This window comes from Mastigoproctus giganteus, chromosome 1, assembly GCF_048544385.1.
Source record: "Mastigoproctus giganteus isolate SK-2022 chromosome 1, ASM4854438v1, whole genome shotgun sequence".
In the NCBI taxonomy this organism is placed as follows: domain Eukaryota; kingdom Metazoa; phylum Arthropoda; class Arachnida; order Uropygi; family Thelyphonidae; genus Mastigoproctus; species Mastigoproctus giganteus.
This window is the reverse complement of record NC_143575.1, coordinates 17,077,380-17,093,392: the sequence shown is the minus strand read 5'-3', so window position 1 is coordinate 17,093,392 and position 16,013 is coordinate 17,077,380. Positions and strand designations below refer to the sequence as shown.

The 16,013-nt window shown below is 38.2% G+C and overlaps 1 protein-coding gene across 1 annotated transcript in view; it reads right to left on the bottom strand.

The window, feature by feature from the left end:
• The window catches only part of Xpac (DNA repair protein complementing XP-A cells homolog Xpac), a 56,249-nt gene that overhangs the window by 23,686 nt on the left and 16,550 nt on the right, over positions 1-16,013 (bottom strand). The window contains exons 3-4 of the mRNA XM_090378939.1: positions 13,576-13,806; positions 5,539-5,701 (exon numbers count right to left, since the gene is read on the bottom strand). Coding sequence (XP_090235065.1) covers positions 5,539-5,701; positions 13,576-13,806 — 394 coding nt within the window. The remainder of the gene's footprint in view (positions 1-5,538; positions 5,702-13,575; positions 13,807-16,013) is intronic.

Below are 16,013 nucleotides of genomic sequence, written 5' to 3'. Positions count from 1 at the left end.
AGGATTCGGAGTTACTCTTGTTTGTAGTGAGCAAATAATTGGAAAATGATCACTGTTAAAGGGATTGGTTAAAACTGACCATGTCATGATTGGAAAGATAGATGGTGAACAAATTGACAAGTCTATTGCAGAAACAGAACCTGTTGCTAGGTGTATGTAAGTAGGAGATCCAGAATTTAATAAATTAAGATCATTATTGTTCATGAATTCCTCCATCAATTTGCCTCTTCTATCCATTGTAGTAGACCCCCACAATGGATGATGTCCATTAAAGTCACCAAAGAGACAAATTGGAGTTGGGAGTTGTGAAATCAGGCTGTCAAGTTCTGAGTGCGGAAGTGGTAGAGATGGTGAAATATAGATGGAAACAAGGGTAACTGAAATACCAACTGCAATACGAGCTGCGACAACTTCTAGAGTGGTTCTCAATTGGATCGGCCTGGATGGAATGTCAGAGTTAACAAGAATAGCTACTCCGCCCCGAGCAGGAGAGTTTGAACTCCTATCTCGTCTGTATATCACATAATTTGAAAATTTGGGTGAAATTTGGGGTGACAAGAAAGTTTCTTGTAGGCATACACCTATGGGATTGAATTGAGCTAGTAAATCCCTTAAGTCATCAGAATGACTACTTAGTCCTCTGCAGTTCCATTGTAGGATGTTATACATTATTTAGATTTAGCTGAGGATGATTCGTCTGACTGTTTTTTGTTCGTGGGACATTTCTTCCGGTCTTTTTTTGGGAATGTGGGGCGTCCAATATCCATGGTGTCATCTGCATGGAGTTCTAGAATGGGCTCCTCGTTACTTAGCAGCTCATCTACATCCATATTATTGGTAGGCGATTCCATTTTTTTTGAGACTGAGTGAGATTTTAATTGTTCTTTTTCAACTGAGACTAATGGGGTATGAGTAGGAATACTGATTGGAGTATTTGTGGCTTCGCTAGTTTTTTTCGGAGGATTATCTTTTTTAGAGGTTGAAAGTGTAAATTTAAGCCAATTCGCTAGAGAGGTGTTAGGCGGAACTGATACATCCGTTTGAGCTGCAGTAGAAACAAAGTTTCTAGTTCGAGCTGCATAAGAACGACCACTAGGCATGGTCGACATAACTTGTCTACGTGCCTCAGGAAACGTGACTTTATTTTCAATTTTGTATTTTTGTATTTTCTTTCCTGTTATCCATAGCTCACAAGTTTTGGAAAAGGCTGGATGGCTTCCTTTGCAGTTTGGACAAACAGGAGTTTTGACTGAACAATCTGCTTGGGTGTGATCTTTAGAGCCACAGATGGGACATGTGGCTTCCCCGCGACAAGCCTGCTGGGAATGGCCGTATTTCTGACATTTAAAGCAACGAACAGGATTCGGGATGTATGGTCGAATCCGGCAGTTTAAATAACCAGCTTTAATACAGGATGGTAAGTCTGGAGTGCTAAATGTCAGAATGATGGATCTTGTTGGAGTAAGATTTCCATCTTTTTTCGTCATGATCCGTTTTACATTTACAACTTTCTGACTGCTGAGTTCTTGGAGTAGTTCTTCTTCGGAGACTGTAATTAGATCCCACTCGCTGATGACACCTTTTGATGAATTTAGTGTTTTGTGGGGAGTAATTTCTACTGTCAACCCACCAAATGTTGTTGTTTTTAATAGCCGCTCAGAATGTTTTGAGGTGGCTGTTTCTATCAGAAGGTCTCCGGATTGCAGTCTTTTAACCATTTTTTGTGATCCAGCAATTGACTCCAAGATTTTCTGAATTAAGAATGGTGACAACTTACCCACAGGTTGGGCAGATAGGGAATGAATCACCAGGAAGTTTGGGCAATCGTCATGACATTCTGCTTCTCTTCGCAGTCTTTTAGGTTGACTTGAGTCATGGTCATGTTTAGAATCTTCCGCTCTTGAGCTCAAAGGCTCTAAGTTTGGATAATGATTTTTATCCATGATCGCTCCTTTTTGCCCTGGGGGTTTGCCTTTACCACCCAGGTTACCGGCCCCGCCACGGGGAGGCAGGAGCAGTGCCGCTTGGTGGCCAAGCGTAGAGTTAGTAAGTTAGTACAGCTAGCTAAATTAAAGAAAAAGGTACTTGCCTTCTTCTGGGCTCTCTTCTTAGTGTTTTTAAGTAAGTAGAGCTACTTAACAGAAAATATTAATTCTAAGAGAAAAACAAGGAAAACTCTGTCACTTGGAGGAAAAACGCTTTATAAACTCGCAAGAATCGCTTGGCCACGGAAACGCTTGGCACCCGGGGCCTCTTTAGCAGTGTATTTACATTCGTAGCTTAGTACTGACTTTCGTAGCATCACCAGCTTCAGTTTTTTTAGGTCAAGCCAAAATACCGCGCTAATCGAAATTTTGATTCATGCTAATCGAAAATTGGTAGCTAAATATAAACTGCGTTAATTCGAGTCTCGCACTAATCGAGGGATTCCTGTATATATATATTTTCCTGTATGACTATAATATGATCATCCAACAAATTCTAGGATATGACAAGGTTCAGGTTTCATTGTTGCTAAATTTAGGAAGTTCAACTGTAGTAAGTGGGCTGTGCATTTAATTTTTTTTTGCTTTGGTTCTTTATTCTTAATGGTGGAAATTCTACTTATCACTCATACAATTCATTATCTTAAAAATATAGACAATATATTTTTAATGATGTTGGCATGTCTGAATTACTAAACTTTCTATTATCAAGACTGTCAAGAAATAAAAGACGGATACAGAGGAGTGATATGGTAGATTAGCCAAAACCAGTCATGCTGGAGTAAGAGCAAATATACTCTACTTGTGAGTCAGTTTTATTGATCAATAATGTTGCAACAGAAGAAGCTGGATGCAATCATGGTGAAAGTAAAGACTCTCAGAAAGCTGTAACTAATGGTTTTTGCAAGGGATAAACCCAAAAGCCATTTGAGAAAATAAATTTTCTACTTTTGAACTTTTCAAATCAATTTTGAAAAGTTCAAAAGTAGAAAATAACCAAAACTAACCACACACTATCCCTTCTAATAATTTCTCTACTTCTTCAATTTATTCAAATTATCCACTCCCACGACAGCAAATGGAAGTTTCTAAAAACAAGCAACTACCCACTTACTGAAGAAAAATTTCCACATTTATCCTGTAACCATGTTTCTTCAAGTTAAATTTATGCCCACTCATGTGTGAAGTCAAAGCAAGAAGAAAGAAGCTATCATCATTTAGCTTACTCGATCCATTCAAAGCTTTAAGCAACTCAGATCTCCTTGCAGGTGCCTAGTCTCCAAACACTGCAATTTGAAGAACTGAAGCCTTTCTTAGTAAGAGTGCCATTTTGTCCCCATCAATAATCTCATTGCTCTTTTCTGTGCCAGTTTCAACAGGTCCACATTCTTCCTTAAAAGACTTCCAGACTTTGTGCAGTATTTGACAAGATGTGGCCTAACCATTGCCTTATATAACAGGATAATCACCTCCTCATCTGTGCTAGCAAAAATTCCTCTATATCACTGACAAAACCCCATTATCATACTTCCTGTATACCAATGAGAAAATTTCTGGTATCATTAACAAAACCTTACAGCTGTCCTAGAAGGTCATCTGTACTGATCAGAGCATTCATGTTTGTCTGTATAATTATCCCCAGGACCTTTTCATTCAGTATTGCTCTAAGTGTAGTATCACACAGTTGGTATATTAATCTGGGATTACTGCTACCCATGAACAGTACCTTGCATGCAGTATTAGTATTAGTAGTGCCAATGAAATAAGTTTATAGAGCACTGGTCAAGGTCAAAAAAAAAAAAAAAAACCTACCCACCTTAGTTGTCCATCTCCAAGAATTTATCTAGTTCTTCCTTGAATTTATTCAAAGTACCTAATTCACAACAACAAATGGAAGTTTGTTCCAACAATAACTACCCATTTGCTGAAAGCAAATTTCCATACATCTATCCTGCCTTGATTTGAATTTATGTCCCCTCATATGTGTAGTATCAGCAAGAGAAAGAATAGCATCAGCATTGAGCTTACTCAATCATTCAAGGCCTTAAACACCTCAATCAGATTTCCTTGTAGGTGCCTAGTCTCCACATGCAATTTGCAGAACTGATGCTTTTCTTGGTAAGAAAACCCTTTTATTCCCTAATCTCATTGTCCTTCTTTGTACACATTTTACATCCTTCTTAAAATGAAGCCTCCAGACACGTATACATTATACAGTACTCAAGATGCAGTTTAACTATGGCCTTGTACAAAGGGATAATCGCCTTCTTATCCCTGCTAGCAAAGTTCTTCTGTATCATTGACAAAATCCCTTCAGCTGTCCTGGCAACCTACCTGCACTGCTCAGAGAAATTCATATCTGACAGCACAATTATCTTCATGTCTTTTTCATTTTCCACCCACTGATTGTAGCAGCACACAGTTGGTATGTTAATCTGGGATTACTGCTACCCAGATGAAGTACCTTGCACATGTCAATGTTAAACTTCAACTGCTATTTCTCAACCCGTCGACCTAATTTTTCTAGATCTTGTTTCAGTAGCTTACCTTGATTACTCTCATTAACCACCCTGCCAACCATTGTATCAACTGCAAACTTAGACATTAAGCCTGATATACCTTCATCAATATCATCAATAAATATTGAAAACAACAATAGGCACAGCACTGAATCCTACAGGACTCCACTAATAAGTCCCCCATTGATAACCAGTCTTGTTTTCTCCCACTCAACCGTCTCTTTATCCCTAGTAGCAACTTACCCTTAATGTCACACTGCTCCAGCAGTCTTTTACGTACAACAGTATAAAAAGCTTTCCTGAAATCCAAGTATATGATATCAAAATTATTTTTTACATCCAGTTACTTTGTTACTGCATCACAGTATCCAATCAGGTTGGTCAGACAAGACCACCCCTTAACAAATCCATGGTGTTGATGACTGCAGTATAATTGCATTCCTGTTTAGATGGTCCTGCATTACTTCTTTAACCAGTGACTCCATTATTTTCCCTGGAACAGACATTAAGTTAACAGGTCTGTAATTACCCATGTCAACTTTTGACCCCTCCTTTGTGAATTGGGGATATGTTCGCACATCTGCAGCCCATAGGGACCTTCCCTGAATCCAAGGATGATCTCATAATTATGGCTAAGGTTTACTTACCTCCTTTTTGCTGCTTTCTTAATATAACTGGATAGACCACACCACACCAGGCACCTTTTGTATTTTTAGCTTCAACAATTGCTCTTCCATTATCTTTATTATATGCATAAAATAAAGGTTGGTTGTGTTATAATAAATCTTTATAAGCTTCATCATGAACTTGACTAATTAGGATATTTTAAAGTTAAATTAATATTTGCAACACTGACACTATATCACCTGATAATTTTCATCATCCTAAAACAACTTTCCTGCTGCTTTGTCCATCATGTATTTAAACCTGTTTTTAACTTATTACCATAAGTTTTTTTGCTACAAGTAGTCATAAAGGCACATTAATTGTATTTTGCAAAAAAAATTATTAGTTAAGACACTGTTATAACTTACTTGGCAGTAAAGATAAAGCTTCATATCACCACGGGAATAGTGAGGATTTTTCTTCAATAGAAACTTTAGTTGAGGTTCTCGTTTGTCAAAATCACAGTCTTTTAAAAGAAATTCTTTTTTGGCATCTGTTTTTGTAATAAGACGGTGTTTTCCCTTTGCATCCCTTTTTTGAAAGATAAAAATTTATGTTTATTATTCATTATTTAATTTTATATATTCAATATTATTTATTTTTATCTATGGAAAAATGGAAAATTATATGGGTCAGTAATGCCAATTTTTTCCCCCTCCTTACACCGATGAGCCAAAACATGACCAGAGAGTCGTTATGCAAATCGAAGCAACTGCAGGTGAACTACGGTGCGTGTGTGGGTCGGGACACAGTATAAAAAACACCTGATATATTGAGCTCCGTTAATCAGGGTTATTCTTGTTCTTCAGATGGGAAAGGACTTAAGTGAGTTTGACAATGGCCAAATTGTAATGGCCAGGTGACTGGGTCAGAGCATATCCGAAACGGCACGGCACGGCACGGCTGGTGGGATGCTCTCGGTCAGCCGTGGTTAGTACCTACCGAAAGTGGTCTGAAGAGGGGGAAACCCACGAACCGCTGGTGAGGTGTTGGACGACCACGGCTTATCGATGCTTGAGGTGAGTGAAGGCTCTCCCGGATGGTATGTGGCTTGTCGCCCTTCTGTGGCACAACTACAATGTGGCGTGCCCATTGTAGTTGTGCCACAGAAGGGCAACTGTGGCACAACTCGCCAGTAATTGGAATGCTGGTGATGGGAGTAATGTGTCACAACACACAGTACATCGAACCCTGCTGAAAATGGGGCTATGTAGCCGCAGGCCACTCCGAGTGCCCATGCTAACCACGGTCCACCAGCAACAGTGCCTACAATGGGCACTCGAGCATCGAAACTGGACCTTGAGTGATTGGAAGAAGGTCGTCTGGTACGATGAATCGTGTTTCCTGTTGAACCATGTGGACAGCTAGATATGCGAGTGTCATTTACCTGGGGAAGTGATGGTGCCTGGATGCACCGTGGTATGAAAACAAGCCGGTGGCGGCAGTGTCATGCTTTGGGCAATGTTCTGCTGGGATACCCTGGGTCAAGTCATCCATGTGCTAGGCACTCTGATGTCTACCACCTGCCTAAACATCATTGCTGACCAGGTACACCCTTTCATGGCAATGGTCTTTCCCTCTGGCTGTGCAGTCTTTCAGCAGTATAATGCACCTTGCCACACTGCCCGGATTGTTCGAGACTGGTTCGCAGAACATGAGGAAGACTTCCAGGTATTGCCCTGGCCTCCAAATTCCCCAGACATCAATCACATCAAGCATCTGTGGTTTGTGTAGGAACAGCAACTCTAATCTGTGGCGTCTCAACTGCGGACTTTATGAGAGTTAAAGGATCTATTGGTTACGCTGGTACTAGATACCACAAGACACGTTTCGAAATCTTGTAGCATCCATGACTCGCTGGGTACAAGCTGTTTTGGCTGCACATGGAGGACCAACGTCATATTAGGTAGGTGGTCATAATGTTTTGGCTCATTGGTGTAGGTCACTGGCAATATGCTACTGGAAGTTATACTGATATAGTACCAACCACTGTAATATTAAGAATGCTCAACAGCAGTTTTTCACAGTTACAGTTTGATGAAACAGACAGTAGCAGCAGATCAGAAAATGACAAACCTTGACATACAGATAAAAAAACAATGTGCATGATAAAATTCTTAATTGCCAAAGATGACATCCAAATCATTGCACATGAATGACTCAGAAAGTGTACAGTAATGCAACTGTGAATGTGGACACCTTCTGACACTAGGCAAATCACATAAGGTGAAGATGAGAGAAAAACATCTGCGTGAAAAACTGTGAATTAAAACAGTTGTATGAACACACTACAAAATCCGAAAATTTGCATTTAACAAATTCATCTCACAAGAGAAATGCATGAAGGAAAACTGCAAAACTAAAAAAGAGAAACTGCAACTCCATAACAATGCCAGACAACATGTAAGAGAGTAGAACAATGAGATCAGTATAAAATTTGGATGGACTACGATGTTCCTATAGTGTGGACCTGGCAATCAATCATTTTTTTGGTAATTCCTTTGAAGGAAGAATTCTGGGAACATCATTAATAAGATGACAATTTACCAAAAAGTTCATGTAATAGTGGTTGAGCAGCAAGGAAAGAGACTTTTAGAGAATGGGAATATATGCTCTTGTTCATACTGGAATAAACTGTTCAGAAAACTGGGGATTGCAATGGAAAATAACTATTTTCATTAATGTTGGGATTACATAAAATGCAATTTTCACATAATTACCTGAAAAATTGCATTAAACAAAAAAATAGGAGGCAATTTCTAACTGACCTTGTGAAAGTTACCAATCTATAAAAAGATTACAGAAATATGAGCACTGTACCTAAAGGGTATTTAGAAAATATTTCAAAGGCTTATCTTAACAATGAAAGATCTTTGTATCAAATATAATAATGTTACAATTTTTAAAGCAGTTCAAACAAACTTTTAGCTTCACTGACAATATGCGTTGCTGTTACCATTATACAACGGTTATGTGCAATTAACAAAAACTCACTGGTACAAAGAATTTATCACGCCACCAGATTTAATGACAATATTTATATTCTGGATGGTGTAACTTATGCCCGTTACACCACCCAGAAGTACCATAATGTGTCACCTTATTTGCTACATTGTATAAGTATGGCATCTAAATACTGATTTTAAAAAAAATTAATTATATATTTATGAGAAGTAACTATTTATAGTTATAATTAGTAATATATAATTACAGCTAATGAATAAACTATGACATAATATAGGACTTGAAGGACAATCTTCTACACAGAAGTAACACAATGTAAGTAGTATAAAAGTTAAAAATGTAGTATAAATGAAGTAGCACAAATATGCCAAGGACAGGTGTCTGGGGTACCTCTTGGGATGGCATCTGACATTAGGAGAAGAGGGAATTCCAGAAGGGTTGGGGAGGGCAGTTAATCAGCCAATGTTTCTGTTGTTAATGGCACTTGGGCTATGTTCGATGGTCCAGGCATCTAGAAACTCTCTGTGGGAAAGGTTGTGTGGAGAAGAGGTCAGCTAAGGTTGGGGAAAGTGGGATATCCAGGAAGGGGAGGAAGGAAATTCTGCAATGTTTCTGTTGATGTTGGCTGTGCTGGATGGTCTAGGCTAGGGCCTTCAAACTTTTCAGCTTTGAGGGAACATTTGAGAATTTAGAGAAGTATTACCGGTGCCAATTGGGGGTACACAGAAAAATAAAAATTAAAAGAAATGGATTAGATTCTTTGTTTATTTTCAAACAGATAAATATAATGGTTTAAATAAAAAAATTATTAATAATAAACAGTGACAATCTTTAAATTTTTTAATAAGAAAATTGAATTTGTACTTCTTCACTAATTTGTTTAAAAAAAAAAATTAATGAGATTCTAAACAAACTGTTAAATTAAAAAAAAAAAAAAAAAAAAAAAAACAAGCAACAACAAAAAAAATTTAATTGGAAGAAATTCATAGTTAAAATTCAAAAATTATTTCATAACTATATTTATCAATTATTTTTAGACGATATATTAAATTACCATTTTTGTAGTATAAGATTAGGGAACAAGATTCTCCTTTTTCCAAAACTTCATATTTTTCACTAACTTTGCAACTACAAACTGACAGTGGGAAGTTTCATTCCGATGGATAAGGCATAAGCGACTCAACGCAGTACAAAGAATAATGAACATAAAATATTACTTTGTTTCTTTCCTCTCTTAGCAATGTTATATATTGCACTTTCCTTTGGCATATATACTGAGTGATCATTGAATTATGACCACCTACCTAATACTTCATAGGTCCTCCTTTTGCTCTCAGTACACCAGCTATCCAACATGGCATTGATTCAACAAGATGTCGGAAGCGTTCAGGGGGTATGGCCAATCAAGCTGTGTGTAATGGCACAGCAATGCAGGTGATTGGTGTATCCAGATGCCTGATATGCTTTCCATAGTGTCCCACAAGTGCTCTATGGGAATGATATCAGCAAAGTTCGGAGGCCAATCTATGCTGGAAGTCAGAACTGTGTTCCTCAAACCATTCCTTCACAACAAGTGCCCGATGGCTCGCGCATTGTCATCTTGGAAGACACCATCACCATTCGGGAAAAGTGTACCATAGCAGGGTATACACAGTCAGCAAGCAGCTGACGATAGCGGAAACCACTGATACATTGTTCCACATGCACCAGGGGTCCAAGTTCTTGCTAGTGAAACGTGCCAACACCATACAACCACCTCCACCAGCCTGCACTTTTGATACCGCGCATGATGAATCAAGAGCCTCATGTTGTTGACACCAAATCTGTACACAACCATCCACGCTGTGGAGTAAATAAATTGACTCATCTGACCAGCACCTTCTTCTAGTGTTCTAATGTCCAACTTACATGCTCTTTGCACCAGGCAAGTCTTTTACACCGATGAACCTTGGTTAGGAGAGGATGTCGTTGAGGTCATCTGCTAGTATAGCCCACATGTGCGAGTGTGTGCGATGCATGGTCATGCCAGATATTGTTCAGGGTTGGCCTATGTTGCATTGGGTAGTCAACTCTTCAACAGTGCTTTGCCTGTATGAGTCGTCAGACCCGGCACTCACCTCTAACATCAACCTTTCGCTGACCTTTGCAGTTTTGCCGTTGGGTTGTTGTTTGACAATTTTGATGCCAGTACTGGTACACTTTAACTACAGCGGCTCTCGAACACCCCAATAGTTCAACGTTTGGGAAATCGAGGCACCAGCTTGTTGAGCGCCCACAATCTGTCCTTTATCAAAGTCCGATAAATCCTTCCTTTTACCCATCATGCTCGGAATTTTACTACCTACTGAACCACTGACACCTTATCTATGCTACATAGTTCGACTAACTGTGCACTCTTATACCTCACGTGGTCAACGGGTTGCATTCAGTTTTCATAGGGGGTGGTCATAATTCAGTGATCACTCAGTGTAATTGTAAATAATTACAACAAACTTGGATAAAAGCAAAATCCATATAAAATGTTATCTTATTGACATTCCCAGCAAATGACTTGCCATAGCCTTAGTGGCAGGCACTATGGTGCCAACAGTCACCAGTTTGGTGGGCCCTGTCTAGGCTTTTGGAAACTCCAAAACTGAATCTTAGGCCTAATAAGTTTAAAGGTATGGTCCTTGCAGATGCTGTGAATTGCAATGTAACTCCCCCAAGTCACCCCAGCATGTTCAACTATGCAGTACAACTGCCTGATGTAGCATTTACCATTCAGCAGACAGTCGTGCACCTCCCAGGTGAATGAAGAGGAACCCCCAACACTATCAGAAGCTGGTGAAGCTTATGGGTGCCTGTAAAATGTACCTTTATGCTGTGCTGTTTAGCCATATTGATGATAGATTTCCCCCACTCTGGAGAGTAAGAAAGTGAAATGGGGAAGCTATCACAGTCATCTTGATGTGGGGAAAGGGTGCCCAAACTGTTGGATGCATCTCTTAATGACATAATTGATGAACCCCTGTTGAGACAGAGAATATTTCTGACCTGGTCAGTTTTGAGGGCTTGAGGACTACAAAGAGATACCTCAGACTCCTCACTTGGCAAACTCCCTACTTTGGTACCTTCCCCCTCTCCAGTGTTAATTCTACCAGCATCAGGAGATCCCAAAAGACTCCAAAACAGAATTTCAGACAGCTAGCAGGTGGCTAACTGAACCAAACTCTGTCCATTAACACTGAATACTGTCCCCTATAAAGATCATAGCTTATTCAAAACAGACAATCCAGAACCAATCAGCAAATGCACCATTCTTTCAATGCTGTGAAGGAGATCACAGATTGTCTGATTACAGGCATACCTCGATTAACGAATAGGATGCGTTCCACGAAATTACTTCGTTAAGCGAAACTTCGTTTTCAGAGGTAAAAATACTATGGCCAGAATAGGGATACGTTCCTACGTAAAGAAAATGAAAAGCTTTTTTTCGAACAAAGAAAAGTTTTATTAAATAAACAGTCAACTTACATACAAAGTGAAATGACATTTTAAAATATGAGGTTAAAGTTGATTGTTTATGCTTTTTTTCTCTTTCATTTAACAATTGCCTATACGGAGTTATTGCATTTAACACTGATCGCTTAACTATAACACTTCTTCCTAAGTCAGGATCATTTTCACTAAAAAAATTTAAAACGTTTTCAAGATCATTTAAGCACCTTTTTAAATCTTTGGTTGTTAATACTTTTTCGGCAGGTACTTTTTTAACTTCGCCTTCATTATCTTTGTCTTCGTTGCTAACAAGGCTTTCTAAATCTTCCACTGAAAAACCATCATCTTCTGCATTCAATAAATTTCTAACATCCTCTTCATCGACATTTTCGAAACCTATTTGATTGAGCCATCTGGATAACTTCATTTCTAATTCTTGGATGTTAATTTCTTCTTCTAGTACAACTTCTGGCCATATTTTGCGCCAAACTCCATTTAAGCATTTCTTAGTGACTTCTTTCCAAGAACTATCAATGCTTTCTATTGCGTTTTTAATGGTGTAGTTTTTCCAAAACGTTTTAACTGTCATTTCCTCTTTATCCTCTAGTTCAGTTAAATTGCTTAAAGTTCGACGCAGATAATAAGCTTTAAATGATGCTATTACTCCCTGATCCAATGGTTGAATCAGGGAAGTTGTGTTTGCTGGAAGAAACACAACTTTGACAGGAATGCATATGTCCAACGTGTTAAGATCAGTAGGATGTCCCGGAGCATTGTCTAACAACAAAAGAGCTTTTTCTTAAAAGTTGTTTTTTTGACAATATTTGTTTATATTTCAGGTGATTAAACAAAAATGGAATATTTTTTTATGTTAAATGGGGCTTGAAATTGCGGACTTCGTTATATCGAGGCTTCGTTATCAGAGGTAACGTTAACCGAGGTATGCCTGTATACAATTAATTGTGTTTTCTGTACAAATTATTTATAGAAAGGACTTACAGTACTGATTGTTTTCATCATTAAGTTTTAGCAAGAGCTTATGCTTTTACAGTATTCACCTCTATATTTGTTTTATTTTAAACTACAGCATGCATAATTAATATGTTAATACATTTTATTTATTTATTAACTGCACATTCCACATACATTTGCCTTTCTAATAACTGGATACACATACTCATAATAAACAAAATTTAATAGTGTCTGGAGACTAGGCACCTACGAGGTGATCTGACTGAGGTGTATAAAGCCTTGAATGGTTTGAGCATGCTCAATGCTGATGAGATTCTTCCTCTTACTCAGAATAATTGCCTGAGAGGGCATAAATTCAATGGAAGTTTGATGGAACAAACTTCCATCTGTCGTAGAAGTTGATAGCTTAAATCGATTCAAGGCAGAACTTGACAAACATTTGGAGCGAGTGGATTGGTGAAATAAGGGTTTTTTTTTTTTTGGCTGATGCTATATAAGCTTGCTTTCTTGCATCATGTGCCTTTGCTACTGCTAATGCTAAAGTGACAACGCATCACTGACATTCCTGCAATGTCTGCATTTGATGACTAGGAGCAGTGTTAATAAATTTCACGAATATGAAATTTATTAACAATGCTACTACTATTAGCATACATGCCAGTATACTTACAATTGTTCTTACCCTTACTCTACCACAGCCCATATATTTACTTGTTCCATGGTGGCCCACAGCAGTGCTTTAGAATCCCCAACACCTTGCTTTCCAGACTGCTGCATGTTACAACAGAAGCAATGCAAGAATCCCTTTCACCTTTTTTGTGAACTGGGAGCCTAACTGCCCTTTCAAAATGGCCCTTAATCTTGCCATCTGTGGATAACTTTCAAGAACATATTCCCTTTGAACGGCAAGGTTCTGATGTGATACATCACTACTAATATGACACTCAAAATTTATAACAATGATCTACAGCCATCACAAATAAACAAACCTGCAATTATCACATACAGATACATCAAAATGTGTATTCAGAAATGAGTCTAAAAACTCTTGTTCACATTCTTCACAGTGGGGTCGGTCTTCTACAATAGGAGGAGCAAGTGGATGTGTAATAACTCTTTCCTGAACTTCCTGATCATCTTCATCCTCTTCCAAAAGAAAGCCACCTCCGGTATCACGTGATTTTGTAGATACCTTCACAGTTTTCTTCTGGATAAGTTCACTAAAGAAAATTGTGCAGAAAATCAATGAGACACATATGTATGACATTTTAAATAATCAATATAAAACAAATTCCCAATTAAAACAACTGAAAAAAATTTATAGATTTGTACTGATTCTGGAACCCAAAAAACCTTCAATTTTTTGAATATTCTAAATGACAGGTACCCTGATAACTCTTTGGAACCAAATTACAGTTCAGCTAAAGTACACACGAACTGGAATGGATCATATAAACTTAATCTTTCTTGAATATCCTGTGAGAAAAATGTTAAGTTACCCTATGACTTTCCATCAGCATAAAACATTTCAAATGAACATATAGTTTTTTTCACAGCTTCTTTATATTAATGTTTTATACACATTTTAATTACAATACAATTATAATTACATACAAAATCATTTAATATGTGAAAATAAATAGGTATGACACCACAGTACAATTACCTCACAACTGCAACTATGGGTAGGAAAGCATCTGCTTCCTATTGTAGTCATCTCCTATTCTTTTCCCTTCCCATATTGGTTTTCTAATTCCAAATGATGCCATGTGTCCTTTGTCTGTACATGTGTGTTCACAAGATGATTTGCATGTTGTGTGGGTAGAAAAATATCGAATAACCGACAGGAGAAAACTGAACTCCTCTGCCAGAGATTGGCTAACTAGAGCACTAATTGAAGAGACTTACAGAATTCCACCAGTCTATAGTGGGAATTGAATCTAGACCTCACCAAATGATTGGCAGGCAGCAATCTTCCTTGTTGACTAAGCTGCCGCAGAGGACAAATACGTACATAAGAGATAAAATTTAACGTTATGTTAAACTTAGAGGGGAACCGGCATTCTGTGTGTTATCAGACACTCAATCTAAAACAATGATGGATCCAATATCTCTCTATTTTAGAAGATTAAGAAGTCCGGTTGGCCTGCCTCCTTAAAATCCACTCATGCACACCTTTTCGTAGGTAAGCCCTGTTACATCACTTTAGTGGCAATCAACGTGTAGAGTAGTTCTCTTGAAGAAGCCTGGTCACCACGAAGAGGAAAAGACCAAACCCTTCAGCAATTTATTAAATATAACAACACAATGAAACAAATGGCCCTCAGTCCCCAGCAACTTTTACTCTCCCTCTTACAGCAGCGAGAGGATCAGAGTGGAAGAGGTGAAAAGGATCTCTGGGCACGACCAGGCTGCCATGCAAGGAACCTGAACTTGGCCTGTTACAATGTAAGATCGCTCATCGGTAAAGAAAGGATATTAGAGCTAGAAAAGGAATTAGAAAATGTAGATTGCAATATCATTTGATTGGCTGAAACAAGAAGAAGAAATGAATCACAAATTTATCAAGTGGAAATCTGCTGTACACCAATGGAAACAATGAAAAGAGTGAAGGCTGCCACTTTTCTGACCATACCTGAAGTCTATCTAGAACACTTTGAAGAAGCTCTGCTCAGTGATGATCAACTAGTCTACCAATCTTTACGTCATCTGCAAATTTAGACATCACGCCCTCTATCCCTTCGTCAATGTCATTTAAGACAATCAAAAAAAAAAAACAGTGGTCCCAATGCTGATCCTTGGGGAACCCCACTTCTTATATTAACCCAATCTGAAGAATAACCATTTATCACAACCCTCTGCCTCCTGCCCTGAACCCATCCTGCTATTCATCTAAGGATTTTCCCTGTGATTCCAACATGTTCCAGCTTATAAAATAACCACTCATGTGGGACTGACTCAAATGCTTTGCTGAAATCTAAATAAAAAATATGTCGAAATTATTCCCTATATCCAGCTCATGAGTGACCCTGTCAAAATAGCTAACCAGATTTCTTAAACAACAGTTCCCCTTTACAAAACTATACTGTGTATCCTTCAGAATTCCATTTCTATTTAAATGATCCTGAATTCCACCCTTGATCACTGCCTCCATGTTTTTCCTAGTACTGAAGTTAGACTGACTGGTTGGTAATTTCTCACTACACTCTTAGAACCGCCTTTAGGTATTGGTGATACATTGGCACTTTTCCAATTCAACGGATTCTCTCCTGAGTCCAATGATGCTCTCATAATTAGCCTTAATGGTTCAATGTGATCACTTGCCACCTCCCTTAAAATTATAGGGTATATGCCATCAACCATAGGAGAATTACGCCTTTAGGCTTGATAGATTTTTCATTAAATAATCGTATGAAATTTCAATATT